This window comes from Sminthopsis crassicaudata, chromosome 4 (assembly GCF_048593235.1).
Source record: "Sminthopsis crassicaudata isolate SCR6 chromosome 4, ASM4859323v1, whole genome shotgun sequence".
Taxonomy (NCBI): Eukaryota; Metazoa; Chordata; class Mammalia; order Dasyuromorphia; family Dasyuridae; genus Sminthopsis; species Sminthopsis crassicaudata.
Genome location: NC_133620.1, coordinates 152912972 through 152932083, shown reverse-complemented (window position 1 = coordinate 152932083; position 19112 = coordinate 152912972). Strand labels below are relative to the sequence as shown.

The 19112-nt window shown below is 34.7% G+C and overlaps 2 protein-coding genes across 2 annotated transcripts in view; one reads left to right on the top strand and one right to left on the bottom strand.

Moving 5' to 3' along the window:
- The window catches only part of VTA1 (vesicle trafficking 1), an 80616-nt gene that overhangs the window by 15211 nt on the left and 46293 nt on the right, over window positions 1-19112 (top strand). Inside the window, exon 2 of the mRNA XM_074309674.1 lies at window positions 17011-17105. Within this exon, the coding sequence (XP_074165775.1) occupies window positions 17011-17105 (95 nt within the window). The remainder of the gene's footprint in view (window positions 1-17010; window positions 17106-19112) is intronic.
- The window catches only part of NMBR (neuromedin B receptor), a 138480-nt gene that overhangs the window by 87098 nt on the left and 32270 nt on the right, over window positions 1-19112 (bottom strand). The window contains exon 2 of the mRNA XM_074309677.1: window positions 8926-9032. The gene's annotated coding sequence lies outside the window, so the exon portion shown is untranslated. The remainder of the gene's footprint in view (window positions 1-8925; window positions 9033-19112) is intronic.

The window sequence follows — 19112 nt, the reverse complement described above, 5'->3', positions numbered from 1 at the left end:
TTAGAAAAAGGTAAAAATAGTAATTATGCTATACGAATGAGGTGTAGAAGAAGAACAGATACAGGCATTAGAAGGAGGAGGAGGGCTGGTAGTTTTGGAAACCTACTCTCATCTGGAATGGGTTAAATAGGGAACAATATATATGTATATATGTACCGTGTTTCCCCGATAATAAGACACTGTCTTATTATTTTTTTTGGGACTAAAAAACACCAGAGGGCTTATTTTCAGGGGAGGGCTTATTTTATCCTCCATCATGCCCCTTTTATCCTCCATCATGCCCATTTTAGCCTCCATCATGCCCCTTTTATCCTCCATCATGCCCATTTTAGCCTCCATCATGCCCCTTTTAGCCTCCATCATGCCCCCTGAGTGCTTATTTTATTCTCCATCGCTTACTGAACTTACCGAGTTTTTTAGATGGTCCTGTCTCAGCTCTACTCCGCGGCGCTGCTCTCAGTAGCGCCAGTAAGCAAATCACCAGGGAAGAAGAGGATGACGCGCTCACTGCTGCAGCTCTGATTGGATGCAGCTCGGAGCGCGACGTGCGTTTCACCCGGGAGGGGGAGGGCGGCGCTGCTTACTGAAGGTACCGCTACGCAGCATATAGCGCAGGGGATCACCATGATGACCGTTTTCATAGTAAGTTCGATAGGGCTTATTTTCGGGGGAGGGCTTATTTTAGCTGAATATTAAAGAGTATGTGGGTGTCTTATTTTCAGGATAGGTCTTATTATCGGGGAAACACGGTATATATATATATATATATATATACCATGAAAGATATAGCTCCCTCCAAAATCTATAAAGAAATAAGGAGAGAGGGAATAGGATAAGATGGGGCATAGAAGAATGTATAAGATTTTTGGCAGTAGGACAGGTATATGGATTAATGAGAATGGAATAAAGAAGGAGGGAAAGGGTAACATAAGATAAAATCAAGTACAGAAACTTTAAATTAATGGGAGATTAATAGAATGTACAAATTAGTGGGAATGGGATAAAGAAGGAAGGAAAGGCAGAGGAGAAGGCAAGGGAGGGATCCATGGGGGAAGGACAAGAAGTTCAAGGAATGAGTGCCCCCCCCCAAAGTATTATTTCATTTGGGGAAGAGAACTTGAAGTGGGATCTGAAAATGTTCAAATTAGTAAAGCTTAAAACTGCACTAAAGTGTTTGGGACATCCTTTAAAATTTTCTGGTTAAAGTATGTAAGAATTTAAGAATCATACTAGATCAGGTCACTTAATATCTTGAGCCTATAATTGATTCTAAAGAACATTTTGTCATGTCACCTTCAAAAAATTAAAAATGAAATGCTTTCAGCTGAGGACACCTTGTCTCATATTTCACCAAATAAATTTCTACCATTTGCTGAGAACTCATCCTTTTCTCCTTCTTTGAACATTTTTCAACCTTGTCTGTTCCCATACTTTGGTCTCAAAGAAGAGATAAGCCTTCCCCTTGTTAAAGCAAATTTCTCTCTGTGTACTCAATTTCATCCCTTCCCTTTTTCCACAGAATAATACTTTCCTGTCATTCCAACTCTCCTTTCTGAAAAATTGCTCTCCTATAGAGAACTCTGGCTCATTATCTGCTTCCTGTTAAAAAGTCTATATCTTTTTCATCTTTTTCAATACCCCTGCTACCATGATCCCTTATCATGTCTCCCCTTTTTGGTTAAATTCTTTGGGAAAGCTTTGTATATTCATTCCCTCTATTTTTCCTTGCTCTTTCTATACACTCCATATCCCTATTCCTGATCTCATCATTCAACTAATATTGTCCTCTCCTTAGTTCTAGTAATCTCTTAATTGCAAAATAATGGCTTTTCCTTAATTCTAATCCTTCTTGCTCTGCTGACACCTTTGGCAATGATCTATTTGATCCCTGAACTTCTTGTCCAAGTATTCTTTCCGCTCTACTTTTTTTTTACTGAAATGTCTATCCTGTTTGTCTTCTGACTGCTCCTTAATCTCTTGCTATTTTTTTATCCATGTCACACCCACTGAGTATCTTCCAAGGCCCTATTCTGAAATTTTTTTTTACTTTTATGTCTTTCTTGGTGATTTTATCTGCTCCCTCATATTCAGTGATTTTCATGCAGGATGATTAATGTCCAGTGTTATTCTTGGTGCATTGCTAAAGTCATTCATCACTAACTGCCTCTTGGATATTGAAATCCTTGTTCTGAAGTTATCTTATGCAACAAAATAGAACTAATTAATCACACTCCAGGGTACCACCATTCTCCTAGTCTTGGTGGCCTTAATGTATTATGATTAACTGCACAATTGTACTCATATACTACAATTTTTCCAGACATTCTCCAATTGGTGAACACCTACCTTGTTCTTAGGTATTTACTACTATAAAAAGTGGTACTGCAAAAAATGTATTGTTTTTTTTTTTTTAAAACATAATTACAAGTTGGTACCCAAAACAGATGGAGTAATTTACAGTTTTACCACTGTACCTACTTTTCTATATCCTCACTAATATTGACAGTTTTCTTTTTTGGGTTCTATTTCCCAGCTTAAGAGCTTAAGTGAAATGGAGTTATTTTAATCTTGTATTTCTTTTACTAGTTAATTGGAGCATATTTGCATTTAACAATTTGTAGTTTGTAATTGTTCATTGGAATTCTCTATTCTTTTCCTTTAAATGTTCTTTTGTTTTAGATACTTGTTTAGATACTTAATTGTTTTAGATACTTGAAATAGCTCCCCATGTAGTTTGCATATCAAACTTTTTTATCAGTGATATTTTATAGAATGTTTTCTTGAAAACTTTATCTTCTTAATTAATTATTTTCTAAATTATCAATTATCTTACAGACTTTTATGGAATTGAAATTCAGTTTTTATCTCATATCCTTTCTTATTTCCTCTTTTGATTAAGAATTCTCTTAACTATTACTATGAAATGTATTTTCTCTAATTCTTACCTATTTTTAAAAATAACATGAACTTTCATATTCAAGTTAGAAAACCATTTTGAACTTATTGTGGGGGTAATGGTAAAACACTTTTAAAAAAATTTCTAAAATGCTAATTTCTGAAAATTAAAAAAATTGTTTTGTTGTGCCACAGTCTCCTTGAGCTGCTTCTTTTCCCGGAGACTCTGGAGAAATCCAGAGGGTTGATTTTCTAGGAATAGACTCAGATCCTGAGCCGTCCCAGGCCTTGATGACCAAGAGGTCTGTAATCTCTAATCTCTAATCCCGTCTCAGTCTCTATTATCTCGGTGGGACCTCCAAAATGTAATGCCGGAGAAACTGAGGCAAGATAGAGATTAGAGAGTTTTCTTTAATATTTTATTAATTGGAGAGTTTAATTGACTGGACAGGACTCTCGTCTCAAAGTATCCAGTAATGAATGGGGGAACCATGAACACTTTTATAGCTCTTCAGACAAAGGGAAGGAAAAAGTGGGAAAATCAGGATGGGGGGAAGTTATAAACTTTTACTAAAAGCCAGAGTCAAGATGTTTAAATAACAGAAGTCAAGATGTCAGTGAAGTATCTGTGATAGTCTTATCTTTTGGAATATCTTAGAGGGGCAGTGTCATAAATTCTTGGGGGCAGAAGGAGCTAGGAGTCAGGAAGTCTGATCTGCTCCTCATCTCCCATTGACAATTTATAACTTTAGAGCAAATGGTCCTCAGTCTTAAGGAACCAGGGGGGTTTTATGACTTAGGGGACTGAGGCAGAACAGTTAAGGAAACTGAGATAGAACAATTCATGGAAACTCAGTCAGGACAGTGAGGGAAACTAGTGCAGGGAAACTGAGGTAGAACAGCTCAAGGAGACTGTGGCACAACAGTTTAAATATTAAGAATACCAAAAGAAAGCTTTTCTATAAATGTACCTTGAAATTAAATGTTTGTTTCTATTTACCTATTTGAATTGTTAAATTACAATGCCAAAAAAAAGTTTTTAAAGCCTCAAAACCTGTATTTTGGGGCCATGTTTTTCTATCATACTTAATTGGAAATATGATTGTGTTCAAAAAAGCTTTAATAGTTTAGTTAGTGGTCTTTTCAATTTTAAGCTGTAGTATCTTGAAACTATATTAAGATCTTTGGGATACCCTGTATTTTAAGTAAAAAGTGAAAAATTTAGAGGAAAAAAAATTGAAAGAGAATTAATAGCTTACAACAGAAAGTAGAAAATCTTATCCACGTAGTATACTACCCAAAAATGAGAATGGAGCCTAAAACACTCAATGACTTCTTGAGATATAAAGAAATACTAAAATACAAAAGATTAAAGAAAGAAATATAAATTGTCTTCTGTCAAAACTAGCTCACTTGTAAAATAGATCAAGACAATTTAAGACTCCCAGAAAACCAGTCAAACATAAACCTTGGCTGCCATAATTCAAGAAATCATAAATGAAAACTGCCTTGTTGTCTTAGAACAAAAGAGTAAAATAAAAATTAAAAAGAATTCAATGGTCACATCCTGTATAAAACATCTGAAATATTTTAACCAAGTCCCAGAACTTTCAGGTAAAAGAAAAAATATCGCAAGCATTAAGAAAGAAAAAGTTCAAATATCAAGTAATCATCAATCATCACAGAATCAGGCTCATGTACAAACATGACAGCAATTTATGTAAAGGAGAAAAACCTTGGAATATGATATTCCAAGAGAGCAAAAGATAAAGATTTTCAACTAAGAATATTATTACCTATGAAATTAAGTATAATATTCTTTTGGATTACTTAAAAACAATATTGATCTATATTGGTCAATCTGCCATCTGGGGGAAGGGGTGGGGGGAAGTAGGGGAAAAGTTGGAACAAAAGGTTTTGCAATTGTCAATGCTGAAAAATTACCCATGCATATATTTTGTAAATAAAAAGCTATAATTAAAAAATATATATTGATCAGTAAGATCAGCATTGAATATAAACTTAAAATGCAAACTGAAGAGTCAGTTGGAAACTAGAGAAGTCAATAAATGGAATGCTTAAATGCTAATAGTAGTAGAGACAAATTTCCTTTTATAATCTCATTATCTTCAAGAGTCACAGGGAATTAAATAAGACAAAGATGGGAAGGAGGGTTGATTTTGTTCTGTTTTGATGTTTCTAAGAGAAGAAAGGGAGAGCAAAAAGAATAAACCAGAGAAGAAAAAAACAAGGGGATAGAACTTAATATTTAGCATAACATGTGGGAAGAAGAATAAATAAAGATAAAACAAGAGATAGAAGTGCAGGCAGTATCTGGACCTCATTCTTAGCTGAACCAAAGATTGATAATACATACACACACAGAAAGTTTGATATAGAAATACATTAAACTCAGCTGAGAAATAAGCTAGAACAAGGGAAAGGACAAAAAATTTTCTTTTTTTAAAATTAATTTTATAATTATAAATTTTTTGACAGTACATATGCATGAGTAATTTTTTTTTTATATAACATTATCCCTTTTATTCATTTTTCCAAATTTTCCCCTCCTTCCCTCTACTCCCTCCCCTAGATGACAGGCAATCCTATAGATATTAAATGTGTTACAGTATAACCTAAGTACAATATATGTGTGTAAATCCAATTTTCTTGTTGTAAGTTAAGAATTGGATTCTGAAGGTATAAGTAACCTGGGTAGAAAGACAGTAGTGCTAACAGTTTACATTCAATTCCCAGTGTTCCGTCTCTGGGTGTAGCTGTTTCTGTCCATCATTGATCAACTGGAAGTGAGTTGGATCTTCTTTATGTTGAAGATATCCACTTCCATCAGAATATATCTTCATACAGTATTGTTGTTGAAATGTATAGTGATCTTCTGCTTCTGCTCATTTCACTCAGCATCAGTTCATGTAAGTCTCTCCAAACCTCTCTATATTCATCCTGTTGGTCATTTCTTACAGAGCAATAATATTCCATAACATTCATATACCATAATTTACCCAACCATTCTCCAATTGATGGACATCCATTCATTTTCCAGTTTCTAGCCACTACAAAAAGGGCTGCCACAAACATTTTGGCACATACAGGTCCCTTTCTCATCTTTAGTATTTCTTTGGGATATAAGCCCAGTAGTAAGCACTACTGGATCAAAGGGTATGCAAGGACAAAAAAATTTCAAGGGAGTCACAAACAGAACAGAGTTCACCTTAGAAACTAGATCATGAATGAGTAATTTTTTCTTTAATTAAAGCTTTTTTTCAAAAACACATGCATGGATAATTTTCAACAATGACCCTTGCAAAACCTTGTATTCCAAACTTTTTCCTTCCCTTCTCCCATCACCTTCCCTTGATGGCAATATATGTTAAAACATGTGCAGTTCTACTATACATATTTCCATAATTATCATGCTGCACAAGAAAAATCAGATCAAAAAGGAAAAAAAAAAAAAGAGAAAGAAAACAAAGTGTAAACAACAATAAAAAGAGTGAAAATACTATGTTGTAATCTATATTCAGTCTCCACAGTCCTCTCTCTGGGTAGAAATAGCTCTCGCCACCCTAAGTCCATTGGAATTGGCTTGAATCACCTCAGTGTTAAAAAGAGACATATCCATCAGAATTGATCATTGTATAGTCTTGTTGCCATGTACAGTGTTCCCTTGGTTCCACTCACTTCACTCAGTTTCAGTTCATGTAAGTCTTTCCAGGCTGGGCCTCTCTGAAATCATCCTGCCGAGAATGAATGATTTTTAAAAAACCAGAATGACAGTGTAGCTAGAAGCAGTGAAGTGAGTTCCCATCTACAAAACTCCTCTAAACAGATCGAAAAGATGTACCACATTAAATTCTGATAGGGAAGTCCTGAAAACATTGTAGTAAGTCCTTTGGCTCAGGCTAGAGGACATACAGAGAGACATGCTGAGACTGGGGACTGGATCTGAAGAGCAGCACACAGGAGCATTCTGGTACCTTCAGAATGCCTGTGCATAAAGAGTAAGAGATCCCAGACCTATATATCAGGGCACTGCAGTACAGACAAGTACCAACTAGCACCACCTTGTGTATCATAGATCCAAGTTGAATTGAGAAGAGAACCTATACTAAGGGGTGGCAGAGTGAAACTCTATACAGACTGAGAAAGGAAATCCATGAACAAATATAGAAAGTCATTTGATATAAAATGGGATGTCATTTCTAGCTTTTATCTCCATTTATAAAGGCATAACTAGGGCAAGAATCCAAGATCAAAATGGAACCTGCAGTTCTGTCACTTTAAATGAGCAGTAACTTGTTAACCCATAGAATCTGAGTTTAGCAGCATTCACTTGTTGTTGCTTTGACCAAAACAAAGATTAGGAAATTACATAGAGCTCAGACCAAGGAAACAGCTGTCACACTTTGCCCTTGGACAGATCATTTTTGGAGCACCAAAAGTATATAGTACCTAGCCTGTCCCTGAGACACAATATTCAGTTTCCCTAAAAAAAGCAGCAACAGGACCCAGATCTTTTCCCTTCCCATCCCCAAATGTAGCAGAACCCATTCCTAATATCAAGATTGAAGCCAGAAGTAGACTGGAAGAATGGGAAAAGAGATTTAAAAAAAAACAAAAAAAAACACCATAATGAATTGTTATGGTGGCAGGAATGCTTAAGATTGAAATGCATAAGAAAATTGTAACTCCAAAACATGGTCAAGTCTTCGAGGGGGAAAAACAAAAACAAAAACATTGTGTAGGCACAGATTCAACTAGAATTCCTAGAAGAAATGAAACAAGAGGTTTATTTGTTTGTTTTTAAGAGTTAATTTTTTTATTAAATAAAAATATCACTTAAGGAAAAAATTGTAAAAAAAAAAAAAAGAGAGAGAGAGAGAGAGAGATCTAAAGGACAATTGAAAAGAGAATTAACAATTTGTCACAAGAGATATAAAAATGTTACCCCAGCAACAAACTCCTTGAAAATTCAAATGGATTGAACAGAAGCCAAAAAGCTGGTGGGGGCGGGAGGGGGGGGGAGAGAAGAAAATGCAAGATATCTCATAGTAAAAAATCTGACCTAGAAAATAGATTGAGTTTAAAAAAAAAAAAAAAAAAGAAAGAAATCAAGGATTATTATATTACCTGAACTCTAGCCAAAAAAGGATTGAGACATTATATTTCAATGACTGAGCAAAGAAAACTATCCAGATCATTTAGAATCATATGGCATATTAAAATGGAATGAATCCATTTTTCTCCTAAAAGAAACCCCAAAATGAAAACTCCCAGGAACATGGTAGCCAAAATCCAGAGCTTTCAAGACAAACAAAACAAAACAAAAAACAAAACAAAACACCCAACAACCTATAAGAATTCCAATACTAAGGAGCCAGTCAGAAGAATTCTCTATTTAGCAGCCATCATAGAGAAGCAGACCACTTGGAATACAGTATTCTGAAAAACAAAGGATATGTCTAGACTTATAGCCAAGAATGACTTACCCAGCAAAATGAGTAGAATGCTTCAGATGGAAAAAATGGATCTTTAATGAAATAGAGGACTTCCAAGCATTCCCTATTGAAAAGATTGAAGCTGTGTAGAAATTTTGAATTTCCAACATAGGAGTTTAGAGAAATGTAAGAAAGTAAATATATTAAAAAAAATAATAATAATAGCTGAAACTGACAAACTGCTTACATTCTAAAATACAAAAATGAAACATGTATACCCTTTGAGCTCAATCATCAGGGTTCACATAGAGTCTTTATTAAACAAGATATAGAAATGATTCTGTTACATCTTGAAGTTAGGAGAAGAATGGGAAGAGAAAAGAATAGAAAAGAAAATTAGGAAAATTACCTCACATTGGTATGACATTCAAGTAGACATAGAAAAAAAAAAAGGGAAAAAGAAGCTGACACTTCAATATCATTTATCTGAAGTAGTTAAGGAGAGAGAATACACACTTATCCACATATTTAGTTGGTTACAGAAATATATTGTATTTAACATGGAGGTACGAACCTGATGTTTCTTGGGTCTTTTCCTTTGTTTTGAGCATCTTCTCTTTTTCTATTTCTGATGGACAGGGCGAATATAGCTTGTTGTCACTCATCTGATTCCTTCTTCATCTGTAGAGATACAAACAAACCCTCTCCTAAAAGTGTGGCGACTGCATTAGCACCCTCAATACTTTAGAATTATCTGGAGGCAGGATAAGCAAAAGTTTTTATTCTAGGTCTTTAGAGGTAGAAGTGAAGAGAGTGGATGCGTAGGATCTCTGCAACCTCACGGCCTCGTCTCTCTCACAGAAATGACCCTGCTAGTCTCCCTGCACTTCCTAGTCCCTTCCACAATTCTCTGTATACACCAAATGATTGGGCCAGCACAGGATAGTGGGAAGGGCCATTTTCCAAGCATATTCAAGCATATTCTTATAGAGTATTGTACTAGTAATTAGCCTCAAGTGCTCGATTGTCCGACCCCAGTGCATTGACTCAAGAGTTTCAGCCAAGCAGTTAACCTATCTGGTCCCTTCCATTTATCACTTTCTGGATCTCTCCACACTTTACTTGGCAATTATCTAAAGATAATGGAGCTGCTCTCACTGGACCCTGCCCTTCTGGTGGGTTATAAAACCTGTCTGCCAGAGCCAGTGTCTTTTATTTTTGGAGGAGCATCTCCATAATGTCTCTGTTTATCCTCTCTACTATTGCCTGCCCTCCTTCATTTTCCAGATTTCTTTTTACAACAAATTCAGAATTCCAAGGACTTAGAAAAGGTTGTAAGTGTCTTTGGTCAAGTTGCTCCTGTACTATAATAAGGCCTGAATTCTATCACTTGCTAAGGGCCACTTTTCTACCCACACTGGTGTATCAATTTTCCATTGAATGGGAACAAGTGACAGTGCAGGCAGGCCTTCAATAGCAGTTCTACCTAAAAAGCTGAAGTACTCAATGGTAATTCTAACTGTTGTAAAATGTCTCTTCCCCATAAATTGGTGGGGATTTTTTCAACTACAAAGGAAGTAAAAACTCCTGTTTCACCTTCCAATATCCATCTCAAAGAGATAGCACTAACTTCAACTGCTGTTGATCTTCCTACACCAGACATATAGGTGTCTGCTTTAATCTTTGGCCTGTGACTGGGCCAGACTGTACAATCTGCACCTGTGTCTACCAACCCTTTTAATGGGGTTTACATAGATAGTGAGCATAAGACAGTCAGCTGTAATAGCTGCAGTCTAGAATATTCCTGGATTCTGTGGTTGGGAGTCAAAATCTGAGTAAATATCACTAGATTGCCTATCAGGAGTGTGTATCAGTAACCCTGATGCTACTACTTCTGGTTGATGTCACACATTGTCTTCCTGTATTAGTGACTGGGATATTAGCTACATATTCTCCAGTTTCCCAAAGCAGTGTATGGATGGACACTGTTTTGTAAGCACTCTCAGAAAGTGAAATGGTCACGCCTACTGTGCCTGGAGGCAAGGATCCATAGGCCGAACAAGGACAAATTTCACCTCTCCAGGGGATATCTCAGTAGTTCCAGGTGCATACAACTCTATTCTCTCCAATTGTAATCCCTTTCCCTCCTCAGATTCCTTCTCTGCTGATTGATCATGTTGGAATACTGAACTTCTACATCATGCCCTAAGTGTTTTTAGCTAGGATCCTGGATCCAAGTCCCACTTCCCGATTCCCTGAGTCAATCTACATTCTCATGCCCCATGGAAGCCTTTGTTGCATTTTGCACATGGGGTTTGGGTTTTGTTCTCCCACCCTGTTTTTTATGCCAACACTATGCTTTCAGATGCCCTACTTTACCACATTGAAAGCATTGATGAGTCTGTCTGGTAGTCCTTTGCCAAAAGGATCCTGTCTTCCCATGTTCCAATCTTGAAAAGTCTGCATCATAGCCTGAGTATAAAAGGTATTTCTGCTCATGGTAGCACAATGTCTTATAATCTTTAAAGGAGCATTCTTGTGTAGTCCTAGTATAATTCATCTACAAACCTTATTAGCGTTTTCTCTAGCAAGTTGTCTTATAATTTCTGTTGCTAGAAAATGGTATTTACACACATATATTATATCTAGGTTATATTGTAACATATGTAAAATGTATGGGATTGCCTGTCATCAAGGGGAAGGAGTAAAGGGAGGGAGGGGATAATTTGGAAAAATGAATACAAGGGATAATATTATTTTAAAAAATTACTCATGTATATATACTGTGAAAAAAAATTATAAAGAAAAAAAAGAAAGAAAAAAATAATAATTTCTGTTGCTGTATTTTCACCATTAGTTCATATGACAGACATCTTCAGACATCCCACGAAATCAGCAAAGGGTTCATTTGGACCTTGAGCTATTTTCGTGAAGGTTTCCCCTCTATCTTGTCTTCCTGGGAGGTGCTCCATGCTTTGATAGCAGCAGAAGCAATTTGCTCATATGCTGCTACAAGGTAATTAATCTGCTCTAAAGTGTCTATATAAGGACCTAACCCTTCTAATTGTTCAAAAGTGACTGGTATATTAACTCCAGGTTGCTTGTTTCATTGAGTTTGTATTCTACAGTTCACTGTACTCAGAAAGCCACGAGTTTTGTCCAGGTTCTAAACATGTCTTTGCTATAGATTTCCAATCACAAGGGCTTAAAATGTCATAAGCCAAATTCTCTTAATACCATCTCAGCATAAGATGATGTAGACCCATAAAGAGTGCAAGCCTTTTTCTGATCTTTGATAATTTCCATATTAAAAGGAGTGTGTGTTCTTCTTTCTTTACTTGAAGAGTCAAACTCTTCAATCACAGGATATGCTTCTATTCTCAAGTCAGATGTATCCTGTCCTTCCTCTTTAGCTTTAACTAATGCCTTTTGTAATCGTGTCATAGGTTATGGATAAAGCTGTTGCATGGTGCTGATGATGTCACTGCCCCTTCCACTCCTCCTCCCTCCACTCAAGAAGGCAAAATTGAGGGGGGAGGGTCAGATGATGGAGAATGTCCTAAGAGTTCCTGCTGAGAAGCACCACACTCCTTAAGTTCATCAGCACTGTACTTAAATCCTTTTTGTCCAATTCTTCATGCTTTTCAGCTGCTCTGTCAGTACCATCCCCCTCCTGCTGTTTCTCCTTTTTCCTTATTTTAAAACTTGTGGAATTCCTTAAAGCCAATTGAATTATGTTGTTATATAGAATGTTTCCTTAGGAATTGAATCAGGACCATTATCATTGTAATATTCAATTAGTTTCTCTCCCACTAGTTTCCACTTATCTGGCTCTAATTTTTCCTCCTTAGAGAACCAAGGAGACATGCACTCTAATATTTCTAAGAGGTCAGTAATCTGCTCCCAAGTTACCAATAAATCTTGTTCCTTTATTAACCTATCTATGCTTCCTCATACTTCCCTTGGGGTGGGGAAGGCTCTTTTCTTAGTATTTGCCCCATTTCAGCTGAAAAATGAAAGTGACTAGTTTACTCACCCTATTTCTAGGTCACAGGGACTTCTCTACTGAACTTGTGATCTCATCAGTTGAACTGCTGAATGTAGGTCCTTATGTCCAGAGCCTCAAAATGTAGTATGTTTCAGTGCCCCACATTGGGTGCCAAAATATAATGTTCGGGCTAGCTCTCTGGAAGGTCTTGGGCTAGGCCTTGATCTTAATGGAGGAGTACAGGAGGCAGGAGAGCCACCAGGAGGATGGTTACAGATGGAATGTCTCATTTCCAGTACTCTCAGCCCTTAAATAATTCAGTATGATTACATCATTATAGTATACTATGTATATGTGAACTAGAGAACCATTACACATCACCATACTAAGTACTAAGTATATGTGAACTAGAGAACCATCATCTCATTAATCACACTTAGTTAACACCCTGTTATAAGTATTTTTGCTTCAAGTATACTTTTCTCGGAGTTCCCCAATATTTATGGTCCTCTATTAGGAGGGGAAAATTTGAAACAAAAGGTTTTGCAAGGTCAGTAGTGGAAAAATTAACCATACATATGCTTTGTAAAGAAAAATTTTAATTAAAAAAAGTCACGATTAGAAAAATCTTGACAAGAAACTCAAGTGTGCAAAGTCCACCTAATAGCATTTAAAGATGAAGAAGGAAGTATTAAAAAACATGCCAGAAGTTTTTGTCATAAACTTCTTTTTACCATCAAGAAGAGTAAAGCCCACCAGTTTTGGACCCTAGCATTTAGATTGATATTATTTTCTGGATCAGTTAGGATTTCTCTTAAAATGAAGAGGAAAAATAATCAAATTGTGCTGCCCTTTTTTGATTCCTATGTTTATTGGCAAATGTGAATCTAAATTAGTGATTTTGTGATCAACTGTGGTCATGTTAAAAAAAAAAATCCTCATGCAAAAATTGCGTATTCAGGTGAGATTTAATGAAGAATAATCTTAGCTTTTATTACCAACCAAGGCAACAATAGGATTGTGTGGAAGGCCGGAAGTCATAAGATATTGGACAAAGCCAGCAAAAATAACTTCCCAACTCTATACAGGAAAGGTTCTATCATTGTCTTATGTCAGTGATGTTTCACCAGTTTTATTCACTTCCTAGAAATTCAGAGACAGTAATTGGTGAAGAAACACAGATTAAATTATCAAATGAGCTCGTGGCAAAACAAACAAAAGTGGTTAAGTTTATTTTTGACCTGAATTTTGATATAGCTCAAGTTTCCTATGATTCTAAAGTAGTCTATGATTGTATTAAAAAGATTAATATTCATTCAGGATTTGTGACTCAGTACTTTATATGTTAGAACTTTTTGCGTCTATGAGATGAATCCACAGTAAATTTCAGAATTCTTTTCTGATAATAAAATATCACAGACCCACCTCTGATTTTGGAGGAAGTAGAAGTGAAACAATGATGAAGAAAACAGTTGGACTAAACCAAATATACATAGAAGAGATTCATGCAGAGGCAGTGCGATTGAGAGAGTCTCAAAAACAATCACTGTCTTTTTTGAAGATGATGGAAGATAGAAAAGATAAGGGGAGTGTCTTGGATATTATTACTATGTAAAAAGGTAAGCCAAAAAGAATCAGCAACTACTCATCCATATGTAAGTTAAAATTGCATATTATTTATATGTCATATTTATATTTATGTTATCTGTCAAATTTCCAAAAGGTTTGCAAATGGCATAAAATATGTTATAAAGGTATAGCAGTGCCAGTAATCACACATTAGTTTGCACAGTTGAACATTTTTAATATTAAAATTCCCATAATTGAATTAGAAAAATCAGTGTGCTCATTTAATGTGTCAATTAACCATCTAATAGTGAATTTTAGATTTAAAATAAATGAAAATTGAATTAGATCTGCTACTATATTGGGAACATCCAGGAACACAACTGGATTCATACTGACTACAACTAATTAGTTACATGACCATTGATATCTCATTTTAATCCAGATCTCAAATATATCCTCTCAAAAAAACTTCAAAGTATTGAGAGGTAAACTATCAGATCTCCAGGATACCATTTTAAAAGTACATCATCTTGTGGCCCTAGAAAACCAATTGATTTTAAGAAAAAATATTCATTTAGAAGTACAGATAACATTTATTTCTGGACACTTTTAAAAATGTTTGCCAAGTTATGTCACCTTTGTTGGTATTGCTGAGGAAACATAATTTGTCTAAACATCAGTTATCTGTCTTAACTTTTACATAAACTTTCTCATGAAGTTCTTTGCATATAAATTGCTACATGTTTCTTGTTTGTCTTAGTGTAGTGTAACATTTCAATTTATATAAACCTTTTGCCACTATTGTAAAACAAAATTAATTTTATGAAAATTTTTTCAGTAATATTTAGTTTGTGATTTTTTTTTCTGTAAAAGAAGAAATTCTGAATTTGAGTTTAAATACCTTAATTTAAATTCCATAATTTCTTTTAATTGAATGTGTGACCTTGAATAATTTACTTTATGTTTCTGGGTCTCAGTTTCCTGATCATTTGCACCAAGGGTAGACTAGATAATTCCATGTTGTTCTGACTTAAAGGAAAACCTCCCTAATTTGGGTTCTGTTGACCTGATATTTAATCATCTAAATAAGACAAGTTTGGAATTTCGGTGTTGGTTAACTTTTTAAGATTAACTTTTTTTAAGTTTCAGGAGAATCAGTTAAGAAAGTAAGTTTTCAAGCATTCTTAAAATATCTTTATCAGTATACATTTGACACAAAAATATATATACTCTCACAAATTCTAATCTCTTCCTTAAAAGTATCTGAAAGACCCTTCTTAAACAACATTTTGTAAGGTATTGGTTTTTGGCTTATATATACTTGAAAATAATTCTTTTTTATAGAAGTAATCTCTATTTTTCCCCAACAATTTGTTATTATTCTCAGATTTTATTATATTAAAAATTGTAGTACTAATTGGTGTTTAGAGTTTAGTTTGGTTTGGTTTGGTTTTTGCCTATGAGAGAAGTAGCCTTGGACTTGAACTCTTAGCAATTGCCTGAGGCAATTAATTAAGGTAATATCATTAATTAATTAAAGTAAAAATAATCTTTCACATGTAAGTGATTAGATAGTTTTAAATGCAAGTTTTTAGCTGACTTTTTCCAAATATCAGTGATTCTTGAGCTTTAAGTGTGGTTAGACATTAGTACCTTACTTGCTCACACTTTTTCTTTTTTTTTTCTTTTTTTTTTTTTCTTTCCTGAGGCTGAGGTTAAGTGACTTGCCCAGGGTCACACAGCTAGGAAGTGTTAAGTGTCTGAGATCAGATTTGAACTCAGGTCCTCCTGAATTCAGGGCTGGTGCTCTATCCACTGCACTACCTCGCTGCCCCTCATACTTTTTCTTAAAGAGGATAGTGGGTTTTTTTGTTTTGTTTTTTTCCTGAATTTCAAGAATACTCTTATTCCAAATATTGCTACTGGAGACATCTTTATTGGATTTTTTTATAGGTAACTTTATTACGAACTAGCCTTCCATTTCTATATCTGTTAGACTTGTTCAGGCCCTTGCTAGCTCACACCAGGATTATCATAAACACCTCCTTTACTTCCCTCCCTCCAGTTTCTTTTTCCAGTCAATCCTTCTATTCTTTTGACATCATCCTGAAATGTAGTTTTTCTTGTGGCATTCCTGTGTTTAAAAACATTCAGTGCTTCCTATTAGTGAATAAATAATGAAAATTCCTCAACCTCACATTTAATGACTTTCACAGTTTTATAATCTTTTTTTGCCTGCTATATGTCTACACACTCCTTATGCTTCTGCCAAAATGGACTAATTGACATTATTTCTACCCCTTTGCAATTTTTACATGAAATCTCCCATGTTGTCTGCAGTTATTAGTGGTCTTATTCCTTGAATTTATCTCTATATAGATTGACTTTTCAGTAGACTGTGGGCTCTTTGAAGTCAGGGCTGCTTTTATTTTTGTCTTTGTCTTTGTATCCAGGGTGCCTTTTGTGGAGAACATGCTAAACAAATATGTGCTGAATTGAATGTTTCAAATGGCCCTGCCCTTCCTTCCAAACCTTGTCTTAGCAGTATTCTTATCCATATTCCTTCTGTATTTACTGCTATTTCTTTATAGATCTATATCCCCTTAGCAGCAGGGACTGTATCTTTTATTCCACTGTATCCTCATTTTGTAACCAGCTTTTAAGGTTTCCAAGGCAAAGATACTGGAACAGTTTCCCATTTTCTTCTCCAACTCATTTTACAGTTAAGGAAACTGAGGCTGATGGTGATTTGCCCAAGATCTCACAACTAGTAAGTGTTGAAGCTGGACATAAACTCATGAAAATGTGTCTTCATGATTCAAAGTCCAGGGCTCAATCCTCTGAGCCACCTAGTGATGTCATTTTGGTCCTCTTCGAGAATGGATAGTAACTGACTGATCATTATTTGGCATAGTGCCAAAAATAAACAAGTGTGCAAAAATATTTCTGTCAACAATATGTTGGTTTTTCATGCAGAAAATTTTATAACTTATTTCAAATTCTCAGTGCAATAGATAAATTGAACTATTATTTAAAACATTTTTGCCCTGTTGCTTTGATTTGCTTAGGTATTGCTCATTTTATTTTTCCTTTCCTTTAAAGGTCGTTTATATGCAATGCAAACTGGAATGAAAATTGACAGTAAAACTCCCGAATGCCGAAAGTTTTTATCAAAGCTTATGGATCAGCTAGAAGCTGTAAGTAACAATTAGTAATTCATTTCATAATTAATGTTTGAACATGTTAAAATAAGTCTTAGAACTTTTGTTAGTTGTCATGTTTCCTTTGCCTCACTAGTCAACAGTTCTAGTACGTATAGTATTTAAGAGGAAAGGCTACATATTTTAAAATTCACACTCTTAGGAATATATACTTATAAAACCAAATAGTAACAAGCATTACTGCCCTCATCTATCTTATTTTACTCATACCCACACCAATGAAAAGGATCTCTTAAAATACTGAAAAAATAAATTGAATCAACATTTGTTGAATACCTTCTCTGTCCCAGGCACTGTATTAAATACTAGGGAATACAAAGATGACAAAAGTTACAGTGTCTTACTTTGCACTAGTGAAGAATATTTTAAAGAATTTTCTTTTACATATTTTAGAAAGTAGGTTATCTTCTCATTGTATATTTTCTTTGTAAATTAAGTTTCCATTTTCTTAAGTTTTTTTGATATGTATGCAAGGTGATTTAAGAGTTTGCTTTAGAATAACTTGTTGCATTTTGAAAAACATGTACATTTATGATTACACATTTAAAGTAAAATAAGGCTTAAAAATTATTACCTGCAGTTTTAAATTTTTAATCTAGTTGTTACTAACTGAATAGGGTTTATGTATAGCATGTTGCACAAAACAGAATATACAAAATAAAGTAATTGACAACACTTAAACTCTAAGAACTGTGTCATTTTTCATCCTTGTATGCTCCAGTGTCTGGCTGGAATATTTCCTAACCCATTCTCCAGAAGAACTTTCAGTGATTTCTGTGGGGGCTAGATTGGAAGCAGACCAATAGTCTGGGAAATAATATCATTTCTGGGGCTCTTGAGTGTAGTTTTCTGGGATCTCTCCACTGAAGTCTTAGTGAAAGTGCTGTTGAGCCCATGTTAGTTATTGACCTACCTGACACCTGCCATATCCTTTCTCCATGACAAAGTGCCTTGCTACTACTGTAAACAGGCTGGCTTGCCAGTTGGTTTATGAGATATTTGAAAATTGTATTGGCTAGTTTTGCTTTACATACTCACACACACATAGACACACACATGCACACAGTTTCTATTCAGAGGGTATAGACTAGTAGATATTAATAGACAAAAAAGCATCAGTAAATTTTTTTTCGTTCTTGGAAGAAAACAAAAAGAGGGTTCATAAATGAAGCAATTTTGTTTATTTTATTAAATTATATTTTAGTATATTTAAATCTCTAAGAAATTTACCATATTTTCTACAATCTTGTTTTTCTTTTTACATTGGAGTCTTTGTGTTGGTAGTAATTCCATATATATAAATACATATATGTATGTATGTATGTATATATATATACATACATACATATATGTATATATATATATTTAATTTGTAAAACTGAAGGGAAAAAGAAATGTCAATTTAATGCTATCCAGATAATGAGCAAAGGGGAAAAGTTTATTCTTTAGACAAAGTAAAGGTACTTTTATGTTATAATGCTTATTTGCATTAAAACTTCAAGTTTACTATATTTTTATGAGTTACTTACATTTCTGCTACACTTTCTAGTTATAGATGACTACCTTACAGGATTGCATATTCCCTCTAAAAAAACAGCAGTCTAGATTTCAAAGCTTCTTTGAAAAATCTTTTGGCAGTACAGAAACTGTAAGTTACTGTCTTGTGGTTATTTCTGTTTTTGTTCTACCAAAAACCCAAGATTTCCTTAAATCCAGACAGTTAGTCTATTCAGGAGCTGTAAATTCACCTGTTTAACTATAACTGCATCATTTGCTTTGCTGACTTTATTGGAAACCTGAAGCTTCTTATACTCTAAACATCTTTGAAAAGAAGCCTTTGAATCAGAGTACAGTACTCAGATCATTTATGCTTTTAAATCTTTAGACTTTTTTTTTAAATAGTCAAAATAGGAAGATAGAGGCACCTTTTTCATTAAATTGTGTTTTTATAAAGTACTGCACAAAGTGCTTTACATAAGAAAA